Source organism: Delphinus delphis, chromosome 2 (assembly GCF_949987515.2).
Source record: "Delphinus delphis chromosome 2, mDelDel1.2, whole genome shotgun sequence".
Lineage (NCBI taxonomy): Eukaryota > Metazoa > Chordata > Mammalia > Artiodactyla > Delphinidae > Delphinus > Delphinus delphis.
Window position 1 is genome coordinate 154,342,669 of NC_082684.1, and position 17,562 is coordinate 154,360,230.

At 43.0% G+C, this 17,562-nt stretch overlaps 1 protein-coding gene across 4 annotated transcripts in view; it reads right to left on the minus strand.

The window, feature by feature from the left end:
* SFMBT2 (Scm like with four mbt domains 2) overlaps positions 1-17,562 on the minus strand; it is a 202,682-nt gene that overhangs the window by 152,401 nt on the left and 32,719 nt on the right. For 3 of the 4 annotated variants that reach the window (XM_060006010.1, XM_060006012.1, XM_060006011.1), the window contains exons 3-4: positions 15,437-15,531; positions 12,549-12,789 (exon numbers count right to left, since the gene is read on the minus strand). In XM_060006010.1, the coding sequence (XP_059861993.1) occupies positions 12,549-12,789; positions 15,437-15,531 (336 nt within the window). The remainder of the gene's footprint in view (positions 1-12,548; positions 12,790-15,436; positions 15,532-17,562) is intronic. The other variant, XM_060006013.1, reaches the window with a different exon arrangement.

Below are 17,562 nucleotides of genomic sequence, written 5' to 3' on the forward strand. Positions count from 1 at the left end.
ATGCCATCACAGATCCATAAACAATTACAACACAAGGCAAAAATAACTGTCGGAAAAGAGATATGACCAAAATTCTCCAAGATCACAGTGGGAAAAAAAGGCATTCCTTGTCAGTGTCCTGGGCACGGAGCACAGCTGCATGGGGGGCTTCCAGCTAAGTAAGGGGTCTCTGCGCCTTTGGAGCTGTTTTCCTAGGCTCCCCATGTTAGATGCAGGCACGTCCTCCCTCCCACAGCCCCCTCTGTCCTCGCCTATTAAGGGGGGGACCATTAGGGCCTCTTTCATTTAAAAAAGAAGAAAAAAAATGTGATGCTAAGTGCCCTTCCCGCTTCACAGTGTTCAACCCATTACAGAGAAGTTTTGCATCTGCCATGCAAGTTACTGCTGACACCACCACCAAGAGAGCAAGGTCAGGTATTAATTAGCCATTTTAAGGATGCAGGGAGTTTGACGCAAAGAGGTTAAGTGACTTTTTTACAAGGTTACACTCAGCGAGAGGCATAACTGAGCCACTGACCAGACCAATCCTCTCCATGCCTCCATTCAGGCCCGAAAAGCACTCTTATTGCACAGAAGTCAGCCACAGAGACACAACATTTTTTTATTTAAATACCAGCAGAATACGGTCGAGAAGGACTCCTCCACTTAGCTGCTGGCAGATCACCCCAGAAATCAGGGTTCAGACCTCTATTACCAAGCAGGTCCACCTCCAGCTCTTGTAAGTTTCCACTACAGGCTAGCCACCCTTTAAAAACGCTTAGCACACAAAAAAAATAAATTTTAAAAACAGAAAAAAGAAGTGCTGGCTCAGAACAGCTCCCAAGCAAACAAGGAGAGAGACGTTATCCATGTTTCCAGAGATCAGAATTTCAAATTGACTTCTGATACCTCTTAGTCAGGCAAGAGTGAGACCCTCAAGAATGAACAGCCAAAGCAAAGCAGAAAAGACCGACAAATAAATAATTACAGCAACCGCCGCATGAAACATCCTTTCCAAAAATAAGTTCATCATTATGAGTACATGCCGTCAGCCAAAAGCGGACTGTATTACAAACGTGCGTCATACTGACTACTTAATAGCAACCATACTGTATATTCAAACCAAAAAAATAACAGAACAGGTACATAGTAGAACCTCAATAAATAATCCTTTATAGACTGATACAAAAATTATTCCATTCTATGACAGTAATGCCATTTATGGACCAAAGCAGCTGCTGGCACCCATGATGGCCATCAACCCAAGACCTTCCTCTGCCAGGTCCTGTATTCCCATCAGCGAAGAGCTTAGAGGAAGATGTGCACTTTATCATAACCAAAGGAATTCAATGACTTACACATAACTCCATAAAAGCCCTATGACGGTAAATACTTCCAAAGCCCTGAGAACTTCTAATCATCTAAATTATAAAAAAAACTGTCATGAGGGAACAAGAGAGCTGAAGGAGCACGGCAGAGTCAGGGCGATGGAAGGATGAGAGGTGGGTTGAGGGTGGGTCACATCTCATCCCATCCCATCTCCAGGATGCATACGAGGGGGACGGAAGAAGGGAGGACATTCAAAATACTCAGAGACTCGCAAGGTCGGGGCATCAGCTACTCAGGACGAATGTAAACCTCCCAGGTTCTACTTCTGCAAATCTAATGGCTCCACTTCATGTATTTTCAATTTGGCATTCTAAAATGTTGCATTGTTTTGAACAGTTACAAAGGATGTCATTTCCTATGTATAGCATGTATGCCATTTTGAATAAAACTGCTATATCGCTCCCATAAATACAGTCAATGGAATGATCTGATCTCTTCCACCACACATTTTAAAACAGACATGAATATTAGCAGTCAGTTTGTGTGGTTTTCCTTTTTCTCCTTGAAATCCTAGATCCTCAGGCTCTCACTCTAACGTAGCATCTTTTTGTTCCCCACAATGTTTTATAGTTCCTCTGACCCTACTTCTCTGAAACAACCACAAAAATTCATACGTGATACTGTAATACATAATTAAGCTTTTTTAAATTTCTCTGACCACAAAATAGAAATTTTCTTTGGACTTAGGCTATTGCAATTATTTTCAGTCTTGAGCAGAACAATCCATGTAACATTACAAAGTTTGATGATTAAACATAAAAAGGAAATTGTCGTTTCTTACGGTTGGAGGGTAGGTATGAGGCCTCGAGTAAAGGAGGGATCACTTAAAACTGATAGTTTGTGTTTAGTGTCACAAAGCAATGCACCCCGGGGACATTCTTCTCCAAAGCGGAAGAAGGAAGGCTGGGGTAGGGGAGGCATGAAAGGACACCAATGGTGTCACCTCAGGCAATGGAAACTGCCTCCCTGAATCGACCCCTGTAGAGTAACCTTGGAAGGACTTCCCATGCACAGGGGACCTGGAAAATCCCGTTGGAAACCCGGAACAGGCCCGCCCATGATGTGTCCGGGGCCCAGGGCAAGAGTACAAATTCAGGTCCACATAAATATGTGGAAATATTTCTAAGTTATTAATCAAGCGAACCAACTGTGAAGTATGCCCTATCCACCTACACTGACAAATACGTCTTCATAATTGACAGAATCAAAAAGGATGGAAAAAGCTATGGTTTATATAGGACTGTAAGTTGGCAAAATGCTAAAGATTACTAAATTTAATTATGATGACTTGTCTGGTGTTCTGCTGATGGGCTAGCAATGTGTGGATGAGTGATAAACTAAAGACTTACATAATTGGTAAGCTGTTTATATATCTATATATATATATATATATATATATATTCCATAAAATTTGTTTTCCTTGCCTTCACAAATTATAATTCATGAACCTCAAATTTAGAAAAATAAAATATTCAAATAACATTGAACATGGTATCTAGTTTTTTAAGAATTTAATCTTACTAGGTGGTTATAAAAATAAAATTATCCAGTCCAAGCTTTCAATATCCATTCAGTTGCCAATGTGATAACTCGATATCACACTTAACACATGTCGCGTCTAGAGCTACATATATGTGGGACAGTATGAATTTACACTGTAAAATATATTTTTTGGTTTTGTAAAACAAAATTAAATTTTGTTAAATATTGCGAAATACTCTTCAGCCAATGTGTATAACTGTTGCAAGTTCTGCACTAATTATTAAGTACCTCTGGAACCACAAGATGGACCACCAAAAAGAGTGAAGAAGAAAAAGAAGGACACTCAGCATTATTGAAAATCGATCCTTCAGGATGCAAAAATTCTATTATATTCTAAAACATTCTATTATCTGAGAGGAGTTTTGTCTTTATTAAATATAGTTTTACTAATACATGTATTATTTTACCTTTATGGCGATGCCACACCCACACAGTCCACAGCACTCAGACACAGCCCTTTGCTCCAAGGGCACAAGAGATAGGATCATCGTCTGGTGTCGGAACAGTTAGAGAGAATGCTCAAAATTAGGGCGGCTCCGTGCCAGCCCCGACTGCAAGATCCCCAGTGAACAAGGCAGCTCCGTACTCTTTAATAAATGCAGATGCTGGTGCTGGCGATCCACAGGGGTCTCTATAATGCAGAGCCTAGGCCACAGCCCCTCTTGTCCTGGTGTCAGTGTAGCACTGACATCAAAGACCACTGGTCCACGATACCATCTCTCAGAGCTGAGGTCAGGCTACCTAATCAATTATGATGCATGCCCTCTAAGCTAAAGACAGAAGAAAGGCACATGAGCTCCTATCTTTTTAAACACATCACAGAACCCTGTATCTGGATGTACACCTGCAGTAGCCAAATCCCTTGTAAGTAATCCCAGCAGGCAGGTCTGCTCAGCAGCAAGAGCTATGGAATAGACACTGCCTCAGGCAGGTCCTGCCAACCTCTTAGACAAAGGCTGATGGTCCTCCTGAGAAGCAGGCAGTGAGCCAGTGAAGTTCAACCTCTGTCCATTTCACAACAGTTTTCAGGAGAATATCTGGCCCTTCGCCCTGGCATTTCTGCTTTCAGAGAATTCAAAGCTACCAGTGCATTATAGGCATTATATTTACTCCACCATCTCTCAGCTTCCTCCCAGAGCATTCTGTGAAGAGCATTGACATTTGGCAGTATCAGTGGAAGATCACCTGTTAAGGGGAAAACTGCTATATCAATTACAAACACACATAGAACATTCCTCCTCTAAGAAGGTGTTAAGATAGTAGAGGAGAACAGCCCTGTTAACTTGGATATACCTCTTGAGTCCACACCGCTGATGGTTAATTTTATGTGTCAACTTGGCTTGGCCATTGTACCCATATATTCAGTCAAATACCATGCTGGATAGTTCCTTGAGGGTGTTTTGGGATGAGATTTATATTTAAATAAGTGGACTCTGCATCAAGCAGATTGCCCTCCCTGATTGGGTGGGCCTCACCCAATCAGTTGAAGAACTGAATAGAACAAATGGTTGACCTCCTCAGAAAAAGAGGGAATTCTCCAGCAGACGGCCTTGGACTTCAACTGCAACAGCAGCTCTTCCTGGTTCTCCAGCAGACAACCACCGGACTGGAGTGGCAACTCTTCCCTGGGTCTCCAGACTGCTGGCCTCCCCCATCAGGCCGTGGACTTGCCAAAACTCCACAACTCTCTGCACCGATTTATCAAAATAAATCTGTCTATATATTTGCACCTCCTATTGGTTCTGATTCTCTGGAGAATCTTGATCAACACAACACCAAACTCTACTCTGAATCCCACTGCCCAAGCCCCCAGGACTTTGCATATTAGTTGTATTCACCAAGCTTTAACAAGATTCTAGGCTCAGGAGACAACCTACGCAAAAATCAGTCATTCCTTTAGAGCTGGAGTCAAACAAGGCAGACTCTCCCAGGGACCTGCCAAACAGAAGGACGCAAACTGGAAGCATGATCCTGGAATGGAAGCATGGCCGTGGAAGTGGGGCACGGACCTGGAATGGGACACAGCCCTGGAAGGTCAGCATGACCTGGGAACGTGGAACCAAGATGGGAGACTTAGTAAGAAGCAGTGAGGGGGTCAAGAGACTTGTTCAGGAACACAAAGCAAGAAGAGAAGTGGAAGCTCACCTGTCCAACAGGCTAGAGGGAGGTAGAGGCATGATGGAGAGCAGACAGATGGCACTGAGGGCCCTGGACAGCCGGCACTGAGGGCTTCCGGACAGTCGGCACTGAGGGCTGCTGGACGGCCCACACTGAAGACTCCTGGCTCAGGGCAGGAGAACAGGGAGGTCCACAAGTCAGGGTCGGAGCTGAGAAGAGCAGCAGTCCCAGAGGACCCCCTGTGCCCAGGGGAAGAGTCTGTTTGAAGGCGACTGAAGACTTCTCTTGCAGCCTCTACATTAGGGTCACTGGGGTGTTAAAGGGTCTGCCCAGAGCAGAAACAGGGGCCGGATGCAAGCTGAGTCTCCCTACATGGGGCCATCAGGACCGAACCCAGTTGGGAGAAGCCCAGGGCCAGGATCCCCAGACAGGCGGTGGGGGACCAAGGCCGAGAGTGGACAGGTGGGCCTGGGGCTCTGACAGCAAAGGAGATGATGGATTAACCATGAGGAAACGAGTCAGACGACAGGGAAGGAAACCCGCAAAACGAAATCACCCTCACTTCCACACAGAATTAAACACCGGCTTGATTTAAAGTACATATGCTGCTGGGTTAGGAAGCAAAAGAAAATAAATGCATTTATGACTAACACCAAAAAGGAACATCTTATAGTCCTTTTTTGTGCTTACAGTTTTCCTGTAAGCAGAAAAACCCAAATAGCATCTGATACAATTTACATATCTTTACATAATCTCACGATTACCATTTGGCAACGAAGCTCCAGACCGAATCTCCTCCATGTATTTGCCTACAAAATGACAAAAATGTACAAAATAACAGTCTGGACAAGGAGTTTTTTACCCTCCTCTTAAAAATCACAAGAAGCCAATTCCACAATTTTTCTTAATAATAGGTGTCCAATATTTCAAGTCTAAACAGTCAAGTCTTATTGACACAACTTTATCAATCAACAAACATTCACCAACCCTTGCTATTTTCAAAGCATTGATTTCAGAATTGGGAGGGAAAAAAATCGCTCTGGGCTTAAAAATCTATCCAAGATGCCATCCTGGAGACAAATTATTTACACACCCCAAGCAACATTTTTTTCAGATATAAAGTAAGAATCGTACCAGTCAGTTTACAGTGTTGCTCTTAAGGAGAGGGTTAAGCTGAGTTGCTCGGTACATAGTAGGGACACCAAAAAGTATTTTGTGGGTGAGAGAAACTGTTTTTAATTGTAGAGCCATGACTCAAACACTAAAATTTGTGATTCAGCTATTCACTAGGCAAGAAAATGATAAAGGCGGCATGTGGAGTATAGTGAGTTTCAAGAGATAAATACAAACACCAAACAGAAATTTATACAAGACTAATTCTTTACTCATAAACAAAGAGTTCACCACTACCTATATATACAAAGGTTTTTGATTTAGATGAAGACCATTTAGAGTCTGCCTTTGTGTTTTTCATCTTTGTTTTTTCCTTCCATAGGTTAAAAAAAAACCCCACAGTTTCTTAGGCTTCTATTCATAAAGCCTATTTATTTCAGAGCCCTTTGATAAATTCTCATCCATTGCTCTTTGAGTTCTTAGATTCAGAACATTCTCGAGCTGAAGGAAACCTTAGTGACCATACGGGCCAATGTGGCATGTTGTCAGATGGCGCCTGGGAAACTTGAGGTCACGGGCTCAGAGGCTGACACTCGAGGTGAGGACCCAGATGCCGACAGGGCCCGAGCAGATCAGAGGAACCAAGCAGGGGACAGATGGTATGGAAAGCAAAGGACCATGGGATGAGGCAGAGGCTGCAGTGTGGGATGCAGGGACGGGTCTACATCTCTCAAGTTCTCAAGAGATGCCGATAGATCATCCAAATTGGTAAATGACGTCATCTGTACATGGTAGGCACCAAAATTATTTCAGATGCTTTTCAGATCAAAACATACAAATGCACACACATGCTCATTCATGCTTATAAACACAAACGCTTGCAAACACACATGTTCACGCTCACACATACGCTCATGCACACATACAAGCGCACACACACGCTCACGCACACACATGCAAGCCAGGTCCACTCTGGTCCACGCCACAGTGAATCTAGACACAGGGTCTCCACATGATCAGATAGGACTCCAAACCACGTGTGTCGTTTTAAAGGGCCATGAAGTGCCTACAGAGAAGGGATTACTTTATTTCTTACCTGAATATTCCTTCTTTCACATACCATTATCAAAAATGGCTTTTTTGACAAGAAGCTACTAACTCACTTTTTTCAACGTATTAACTATGTCTTTTAGTTTATTTACTCTCATATTTATCAAACACATCCTACCCTTCCTTACATCATGGGCTTTTTTCTCTTTACATCAAACTATCTAATATTTAGTAAGAGTATGTGCTTCCCTCAACTCCAAGAGGCCACTAAGGTTTACCTTTTCTCTTCGAGTTTTTAGCAAATATATTTAATTTTCTTATTAGTGTACAAATGGGATTCCAGTTACAGTATTAGGTGGCCAATGAAAACAATGTGGTTGTCTAGGTTTCATTAGTATTACTAAAATATCATTTAAATTTTTAAAAAGATAGGAATTTTAAATGATGATCATCTCATGTAACACAATCAAATTCTGGTTCTGAGTCCACGGTTAAACACTGGTTACAGACTGGTAAGTCCTGTCACCCGCTCACTTTACGGTCCTGTGAACCGACCGCCACATGTCTCATTTCACAGTCAACTATACTGAAAACAACAATTCCCCAGAACAGTCTGGGACCAAGTTTCAGAACTGGGCGGGATCCACCTCCACGACCTAACAGAAGGCCATATTCACACTTTTCTCCTAAGGCTTCATGAATAAACATCCCTTATTCAAATAAGTTACCTATTAACTAACTCCAGTAATTTTGATTCAACTTTGAATGGCAAATAGAGTCATTCTGGCAAGACTGCAGAGTTTGCAATTCAAATTACAGAAATTTTAATAATGGGGAGAATAAAAATTAGTGGAATGATTCCTAAGGCGCCGGAATTCCAATACTTTTATTGCAGCAGTAGAAAGCTCACATAAATACTTCTCAGTGTAAAAGCTGGGGGGAGGTATCTGGACGGTCGTCCTCACACATAATTCACCTGCCGTCTCATCAGAGCATTCCTTCCTGGGACTCCATAGGAACCTTCCAGACGCCAGAGTTCCCCAACCCCAGACATTAAGAGGCAATGTTGCTGCTTCTCAATAAATGACAGTGCAACAGTCTCTGGATTAAATGACTTCCTTACATTATCACCATAAACAATCATTACTTGGCTGCTGCCCTTTGCAAGTTTGCACGTGCTTATGAATAACTCAAGCCTCACTGATTTACCAAAAGCCAAAACGTTTTACATTTCGCTCCCCTAATGTGAGCTATCATCCTCCACCGCACGTCATGAGGCTTTCATGTACTATGTTTCTTAATACTTTTCATATGAAAGATTAGTACCGATTAGCTCTGGAGCAGGGACACTGCTCGTGGAATGGTCAACTGGTCACTAAACCCAGGTCTCCCTGAACGTGTCTTTATTAAGGGAATTCTCTTAACAAAGTACAACAGAGCTGCTGCCGTGCTGTTTCCTTCCCCCTAACTTTAAAGGAGTAACAACGGCCAGCATTGATTCAAAGATTAGTTTCACTTAAAAGAGCAAGGCAGGAAAATACAGGACTGCAAAGGATGCTACGTGCTTGGTAAAATGTCATCTAAAATTTTAAAACATGACTCTCAGGGCAGTGACTTCAGAAGACATAAGATTACTTGGAGAATCCAAAAATGACCAGAAAGATCTAAGTGTGACCAGAAAAGGCAGTCCTCTCCTTTCTCCCATCAATGAACAAAACCACCCAAAACTCCCATCCTCTTGCTTGGCCCAACGATATTTTGAAACTGACATCCGCATACTGATCGATCTCTCAGGGACTGAGTACTCCGAGGTCTCTGGCTTCCATCGAGGAACCAGAGTCTACAATTCTGTATTGGGTGAAATTCTATCCACGGCAGGTGACAAAGGACCCAAATGCTCATCATAATTTCCCAACCTAGTTTGCCTCCCAACCCACTGAAACTTCACCATCCCAGAAAGTCACACAGAAACCTGACTTGGGTGCTTTGCACAGACTCCTGGGCTAGATTTCCATCAATCCTAATCCCAAAACAAACTCCATTCCTCATGCACACAATAGGAAAACTAGCACCCTCCTCCTTCCTTCTTTCCTTTCCAAAGATCACAAACCAAAGCAGGTGAGACCGGAAAGCTCTTTAGAGATTATACATTACCACCTCCTCATTTCAAAAATGAGGAAATGGGAGAGCGAGAGGTACCTACATTAACGGCGGAGGCAAGGAAAGAAACCTGATCTTCTGGCTCCAAACGCCATGTCCCTGCTTCATACTACCCCGATTCCTAGGATCAGTAAGAAAATCTATCACCACGGAGCCTCCCAAACCAATACACGAGGTGTCATGGACCGCTTTCACTCCTGTTAATATTCTGGGACACCTTTCAAGTTTAACCACGACAAAGATCGACCAGGTACAGCTGCGGGATTTCCAGTGGAATGAGCTCTGTAAGACAGAAAACCACACCAACAAGAATCCTTGTGCAAGAATAGATTCTACGATTCCCTCTGGAACAAGCTGCCACCTCTGGCTACGAAGCAATAATTATCCTGCACTACAGCAATCAATAAAACCTCTTGCCCCATGAACCTGCTACTTCCTGACTTTGTTCTCTGTACTCGAGATTTCCAAGCTGTATCGATCACCGACTAAATTTTTTTAAAGTTCTTTAAAAGGAGCAATAAAGAAATTCTCCAATTAGCATCACTTGGGATGGTCTGAACAGACTTCAAATCTTTCATTCACATTAATGGTTTCTCTTTTCATGGGGCTTCCCCATTTTTCATTTTCAATTAGTCATTTTAAGTGTGTCTGCGTCTTGCCTAAGAGCACAGAGTCAGGAGGATACAAATTTGATGGTGTTTCTGAAACTGTGGCAGCTGCCACATTTTTCACCCAGGCAAGGAAGAAGAATTGATTCATCAACTCTGCCTTCTTTTCTCAAGCAACAGCATGGATTTTTTTTTTTTTTTAACCAAATGAACCCATTAGCTCTTAGAGTGTTAAAATTCTGTACCCTGGAACTTCTCACTAAAATGATCCACTAGAGGCTCTATTACAAAGTAAAACCCTCTTACATCTTCTCCACGGGTGTTTTAAAAAGTGTCAGAATTTAAGAGTAAGTCATGAGATAAGCAAGGACAGCAAAAAGGCAAGATTTCACACAGGAGAAGGGCCTGCCACTCGGTCCCCCTCTATGCCCCCCACTCTCGGTGTCCCCAGGTATGTATCTGCCCCTGGGATCAACTCATGTCTGGACCCTCCTGGGAGTGTGTGGACATATCTACATGGCTTTTGTGTGTAGAGCTGGCAAGTGGGAAAGTGTCTAGTTCTCTAAAACTGATATTTTCCCAATATTCCATCAGTACATTCGTCCATCAAGACTGATTTATTTTGAGATACAAACTACTGTGTACAAAACAGGCAAGCAGAGAGGATATACTATACAACACAGGGAAATAGAGCCATTGTTTTGAAATAACTTTAAATGGAGTATACTCTATAAAAATACTGAATCATTATGCTGTACACCTGAAACTAATATATTGTAAACCAACTATACTTCAATTTTTAAAAAATTTTAAAGGAATCGTAATAACTATATAGTTCACAAGGAGCCGGAAAATGAAAAAACGACTGGCTTTTTTCATGACAGATCGGAAATCACAGGGATATTAAATAATCTTACAGTCTCACCTCACTGGCTGTTTTAATTCAAAGCCAGATGGAATATTATTCAGCAGTTAAAAAGAAGGAAATCGTGTCATAGGCTACCACGTGGATGAACCTAGAAGATATTATGCTAAGTGAAATAAGCCAGGCACAGAAGAACAAATATTGCCCTCTGTGAGGTGTTATATTAAAAATAAAGCTACAGGGCTTCCCTGGTGGCGCAGTGGTTAAGAATCTGCCTCCCAATGCAGGGGACACGTGTTCGAGCCCTGGTCTGGAAAGATCCCACATGCCGCGGAGCAACTAAGCCCGTGCGCCACAACTACTGAAGCCCGCGTGCCTAGAGCCTGTGCTCCGCAACAAGAGAAGCCACTGCCATGAGAAGCCCACACACTGCAACAAGAGTAGTCCCCGCTCGCCGCAACTAGAGAAAGCCCACACGTAGCAACAAAGACCCAACGCAGCCAAAAATAAATAAAATAAATAAATAAATTTTAAAAAATAATAAGTAAAGAAAGAAGGGCCTTCTCTCTTCTTCCTGAGACAATAAAGGGCCAACACATTCGGTAAGGCCAAGGCAACGGATTCACTCCTTACACACGTCACGTAAATGCAACTCAGACTCCGTGCGTTTGTTATGACACATCTCTACGTAACTTTACAAACGCTCAGAAGGGAAAAGCAATTGTGAATAGGATGGACGCAAGGAACCTCGGAGTCAGCTCTAATACTTTACGCGTTGCTTCAAAATAAAAATGTCAAGTCAAAATTAAGATAGGCAGGCAGGTCCTAAGGAGACATTACACCTGCTTGAGAATTAGCATCAGGAGTTTTCAAGTGCAAAGAGGACAGGGTGTTGCGATTCAGCTTTTTGGTAAGGCAGTTTCTCTCACTTACAGGATCGGATGAGTTCCTGATCATCCTAAGAGGCAGCCCATTCTTTTACAGCAGGATTTCTCGAAGTCAGCACTATTGGCAGTTTGAGCCCAATAACATCACCGTCTGGGGGGTTGCTGTGCACTGTAGGATGTGTAGCAACATCCCTGGCCCCTCCCACCAGATGCCAGCAGCACCCCCCTCCTCCCCTCTCACAACTAAAAATGCTTGCAGACATCACTGGATGTCCCTGGGGGGTAAAATCGCCCCAGTAGAGAACCACCATTTTCCAGCAACTAAATGGATCTAATCTACACATGCTTTGGCAATCTCTTTGAGAGTAATGTCATTTCTCTTCATCTGTTTGGTTTTCTACATGTTTCGCAACTTGACAGTCTCCCCACACAAGACAGATTAAAACCTGTTAGAGAAACCTGTTTCTGATGCACTATAGTGCTATTCAAAACATCAAGTCTCTAAAGCAAAAGAAAAGCAAGATAATCCATCAGCAAAGGGAGAACAAGGCCTCCATCGTGGGCATCCCTTCAGTCTTCCTTTCCTACCTCCAGAAACCCACCCGAGGATTAGGCTCAAAGGCATAAAGGCCATGGTGGGCTCAACCGTCGAGTTCAGCTCCAACATCTGAAAATGCACCCAGTCCCCCCTCACTCCAGCACCCTCAGGCTAATGCAACTCAAGGAGAGACCCTGAGAGTGCTGGACCTTCCTAGGATATCAGTTATTGAATCTCTACAAGGTTTTCTCTACAAGCATCACAAGTGATACCCGAGAGCTGGGCCAGCCCGTGCTCACCGTCCGGGGGCATTAGGGTCTTATTGTTCTGCGTGCACCACCCTACGGGGTGCAGATCCGCAATCACCACGTCACACCAGAAGTCGGCCCGGCGGTCCTCCCCGTAACCGCAGTAGCGCAGAAGCAGCAGCTGCCCGCAGGTGGTGATGACCGTGGCCACCCAGTACGTGTCCGGGTTCTTCTTGTTGGCTACCTCCAATTTCATCCCCGGCTGGAAGTTGCTCTGAATGCTGATCTCAACCTTAAGGAACACAGAAAATCCGTCATTACACTAGACACGTCCATCCAGAAGATTATGTGAACGACTGGAAACACAGCACTTAATATTTCTGTTGCCCTAGATCAGCACCATCTAAAAGAAATGTAATGTAAGCCACTGGTGTGACGTTAAATTTTCTAGTGGCCACTTTAAAAAAAAAAAAAGAGAGAGAGATAAAACAGATGAAATTAATTTTAGTAATGTATTTTATTTAACCCAACAGATCCCAAATAGCATCATTTCAAAAGGGAACCAATATAAAAATATAGTAGCGAGAAATTTCACATTTTTATTTTCCAATGAAGCCTCTGAAATCTGGTGTGTATTCTACACTTACGGCACATCTTGTTACCGAACAGAACTTGGGTCCGTTAGTCAGAGGTGCAGCAAAGCCAGTCTACTGACCGGGCTGTGGTGAAGGAAAGTGCAGAGTTTACTGCAGGGCACCAAGCAAGAGAACGGGCAGCTCATGTTCAACAGACCCAAACTCCCCAGTGGCTTTCAGGGAAGGGTTTCTAAAGGCAAGGTGAGGGGTGTGGGTCACAGGGCGTGTCACCAGCTCACGAATAATTCTATGATTGGTTGGTGGTGAGGTAACAGGGTGATGTTTCGAGAATCTCAATCATCAACCTTCTGGTTCCAACCAGTCTGGGGTCTACCTGCTGGTGGTCAGCATGCAGTTAACTTCTTCTACCTGGTGGGGTTTCAGTATCTGCAAATCAACTCAAGGATACAGCTCAGGATATTATCTATAGCCCCTGAGCGGGAACTAAGGGCCCCTGAATTTGTGTTATGGCTAAACTGTTATTATTTTGTCTTGCCTGACTGCTTTCCTTAGTTTCTACATTTTCTTCTCTGATTAAATTCGCTCTTTGCAACTCAGAGAAAGCCTTAGGAGGCTGCAGTTTTGGAGGTGAGGACACAGGGGGGTCTGTTCTCAGGAAGGCCCTGCAGGGTCCTACTTGGTTTCAGTCTCAATTTAGATGACACACTTTCCAAATGCTGGATGGCCAGTGGCTACTGCGTGAACAGTGCAGCCTCAGAAAATGGAGTTTCTTTTTTTTTTTAATGAAGGGTTATCATCTATTAATATTTGCCAGCCCTCCCTGCAAAAGAAAGCTTTCCATCCTGGTGAGTTATAATATTCTAAGGCCAGCACATCGGATGTCCCTGAGTAGCTGCCGCTTAAGAGATGATGGAATTATGAACTGTTTGCCCATGGGTCCTGGGCTACTCTTCCTTTAAGCCTGGCAGACAGGCCTGGGGACATTCTGCATCCACAGTACAGGGCACTATACTGTGCCTGAAAGTGGGGCAGGAGAATGGATTGGATGAAAGAGAACAGGACTGACTCCGTATGCAGAGATACTGAGAACTTCCTGGTGCAGAAAAGGAAGGAAAAAGCTGTTGATCTCTATCTCATTCCTAAAGCGCCTGGAGAAATCTAACCAAGTCATCCTGGCGTCGTAAAAGGCAGATGTTACAATGGCTTTTGCAAAACGGAATCCACACTGTATGCTGGGTGAGTTTTAGTTTTGTTTTAATATTTCACTCTTGGTTTCACTAAATGACCACAGTCCCATTCATAATAAACCAGCAATCATCACAGTATAAGTGTCAGTATAAAAAGAGAATCGGAATGCTATCCACCCTTAACGAGGTCATGTAAATTTAATAAGGTCTTAAATTCCTTTTCAAAGGAACACTTCACTTCCAAAAAGAATAAAATGTCACCTTAAAATAAAGTGGCTTCCTAATTCAACAAAAGAGCCAGAAGGAAGACCAGGTTGAGAAAATCCCCCAATTTGTTTATGATACTGAGGCTTAAATCTTTGCCTTGGAAAGGCCCAGTGGGGGGGAAAAAATGTTCCTCAGTATTAAATTTTCATTTCCAATAAAGCAATAGTAATACCTAAGAACTTAGGTCCTGGAAACTCAACCTTTTTCTTGCTAATGATATATTACCAAAATCTCATATCTAAGCAAACATCTGGTAAAAACTTAGTTTTGTTATTTCCTGGGACTTGCCCTCTGCTTGGCATGCTATTTGCATTGTTCAAAAAACAGTATAGATGACGGTGATTTTTTTTGGTTTGATCCAAACATTTCCTGAATATTTATGGTCTTTCCTGTAATTTGACTCATCTGTCCACAAATGGCTCTAACGCTTTTAGGTGTCTTTTCAAAAGAAAAATATCAATTCAAACTTAAAATATACAGCCATTACATCTCCTAAGAAGACATTACTCATTGACGCCTACTTGGCTAGTTTGCTGGCTTTTTATTTATTCACATCAACCTTACCTGTCTTGGGCTGTGCGCCCCAGACAGCACAGAACACATCATTCTAATCTGGTTTTTTGAGGCACAGAATGAGGTTAAGACCACACACCATTTCTCATGCTGAGCACCACCCCAGGGCCCAGCCCTGGATTAAAGCAAGGCCCACCTTTCCTGCAGCCCTCTGTGAAAATCAAACTCACTTCCACATCTCCTCCGCATTTCTAAGAAATCTTGGCCAAATTCCTCTTTTCTTCTCATTCCCTTTCTTCCAGTAAGTTTGGCATCTTCCTGAAGACACCCTTCCCACCCCCGCAGACAGACCAGAAGGAGAAAGGAGGTCACCCACATGTTTGAACGATGTGTGAGGAGCTGCACTGGTCCCCGTCTCTTCCAGATACTCTCCCCAGTTAAAGCCGGTTTCCTCCAAGCTTGAACCTTCTTCTGTCGAAAGACAAAAAAAAAAAAAAGAACAAAAAACAGAAGCATATCAATACTAGTGTGAAGAATGGAAAGGCATTGGCCTTCCATATAAACCAGAAAATCCTTCATGCAAGAGAGAAACAAATTCAGTGTGTAGGAGAATACTGTTGAATTCTTTGCAAAGCTTCTGTTTGCTGATTTTAGAGACAGGTGACTCAAGAAAGACACGGAACCAACCTATGTGTCTATCAACAGAGGAATGGATAAAGAAGATGTGGTCTATATACACCGTGGAATATTACTCAGCCATGAAAAATAATTAAATCATCACATTTGCAGCGACATGGATGGACCTAGAGATTATCATATTAAGTGAAGTAAGTCAGACAAAGACAAATATCATATATATCATTTACATGTGGAATACAAAAAATAGTACAAATGAACTTGTTTTCAAAACAGAAAGATTCATAGACATAGAAAATAAACTTATGGTTACCAAAGGTGGGGGGAATAAATTAGGAGTATGGGATTAACAGATACACACCACTGTACATAAAATAGATAAACAACAAGGATTTACTGTATAGCACGGGGAACTATATTCAATATCTTGTAAAAAACTATAATGGAAAAGAATCAAAAAACGAATATATATACATATGTATAAAGAAATCACTTTGCTGTACACCTGAAACTAACACAATATTGTAAATCAACTATACTTCACATAAAAGAAAGAAGGAAAGAGGGCTTCCCTGGTGGCGCAGTGGTTGAGAGTCTGCCTGCTAATGCAGGGGACACGGGTTCGAGCCCTGGTCTGGGAGGATCCCACATGCCGCAGAGCAACTAGGCCCGTGAGCCACAACTACTGAGCCTGCGTGTCTGGAGCCTGTGCTCCGCAACAAGAGAGGCCGCGATAGTGAGAGGCCCGCGCACCGCGGTGAAGAGTGGCCCCGCTTGCCGCAACTAGAGAAAGCCCTCGCACAGAAACGAAGACCCAACACAGCAAAAATAAATAAATTAATTAATAAACTCCTACTCCCAACATCTTCTTTAAAAAAAAAAAAGAAAGGAAAGAAAAGAAAGGGAAAAGGGAGGGAGGGGAAACAAGGAAAGGAAGGGAAGGGAAAAGGAAGGAAGAGGGGAAGGGGAGGGGAGCGAAGGAAATCAAAGAAAACCCTGACAGAATCAAGGGTAAGATTAAGGGCTCTTCAGTAAATGAAATGAGATTTGCTTCAAGGCATAGTTGCTGCACGTTAGCCTGTTTGAGATTATCCACTGGAGACACTCCGGTCTTTGGGGAGGTTGGAGGACAAGGTGAAGGAAACCACTGGGCACCAAGTGAGCACCTTGATGTATATACAATACAACAGCTGGAGATTATGAAGTAATATCATAGATCATTGGGGCTTCAGAAAGCACTGACTCCGAAGTCATTTCAAGGAAAAACACTGAGACCCAGAAGGACCGCTCAGGTGTGTGAGGCGCCCGGCCACAGGAACTGAGCGGCTGTCAGCTGACCCCACTCCCACCCCGTCCAGGGACCCTCTCCTGCCTTCTCCTGAAACAGAGCTCTCAGGACAAGGCACCCAGGTGGAAACCTACAGGACACGCATTTCTCCAAGGACAAGGAACAAGGAGAAATGCAATCAAATGTACGACGTGGCTCTTAAAACACCACTGTTTTGGAGGAAATCAAGCAATTCCCAAAACATTTCAGACTGTACAGTAAGATACAATCGGTTTAGTTGAAAAGCACCAAATACCTCATTTTAAAATACAGATAACATAAATGTGATGTCATAGTTTCCACTGAAAAAACTGATGAGCCGTAAACATCATTTTAACCTATTTGCAAGGCTGTTATAAGGAAGGAACACACAGTAGTAAGGGTTGTCCAAACAGGCAGGCCATTTAGTGCTTCAAAAGTTAAGACTCTCCCTTCTTTCCATAACACTCAATGGATGCTGACGTTCAACTTGTGTATCTTCTATTAGCAAGAGTCCATTTCATTGGCCCAGAAGAAATGCTGTGATCAATCGTGTATTA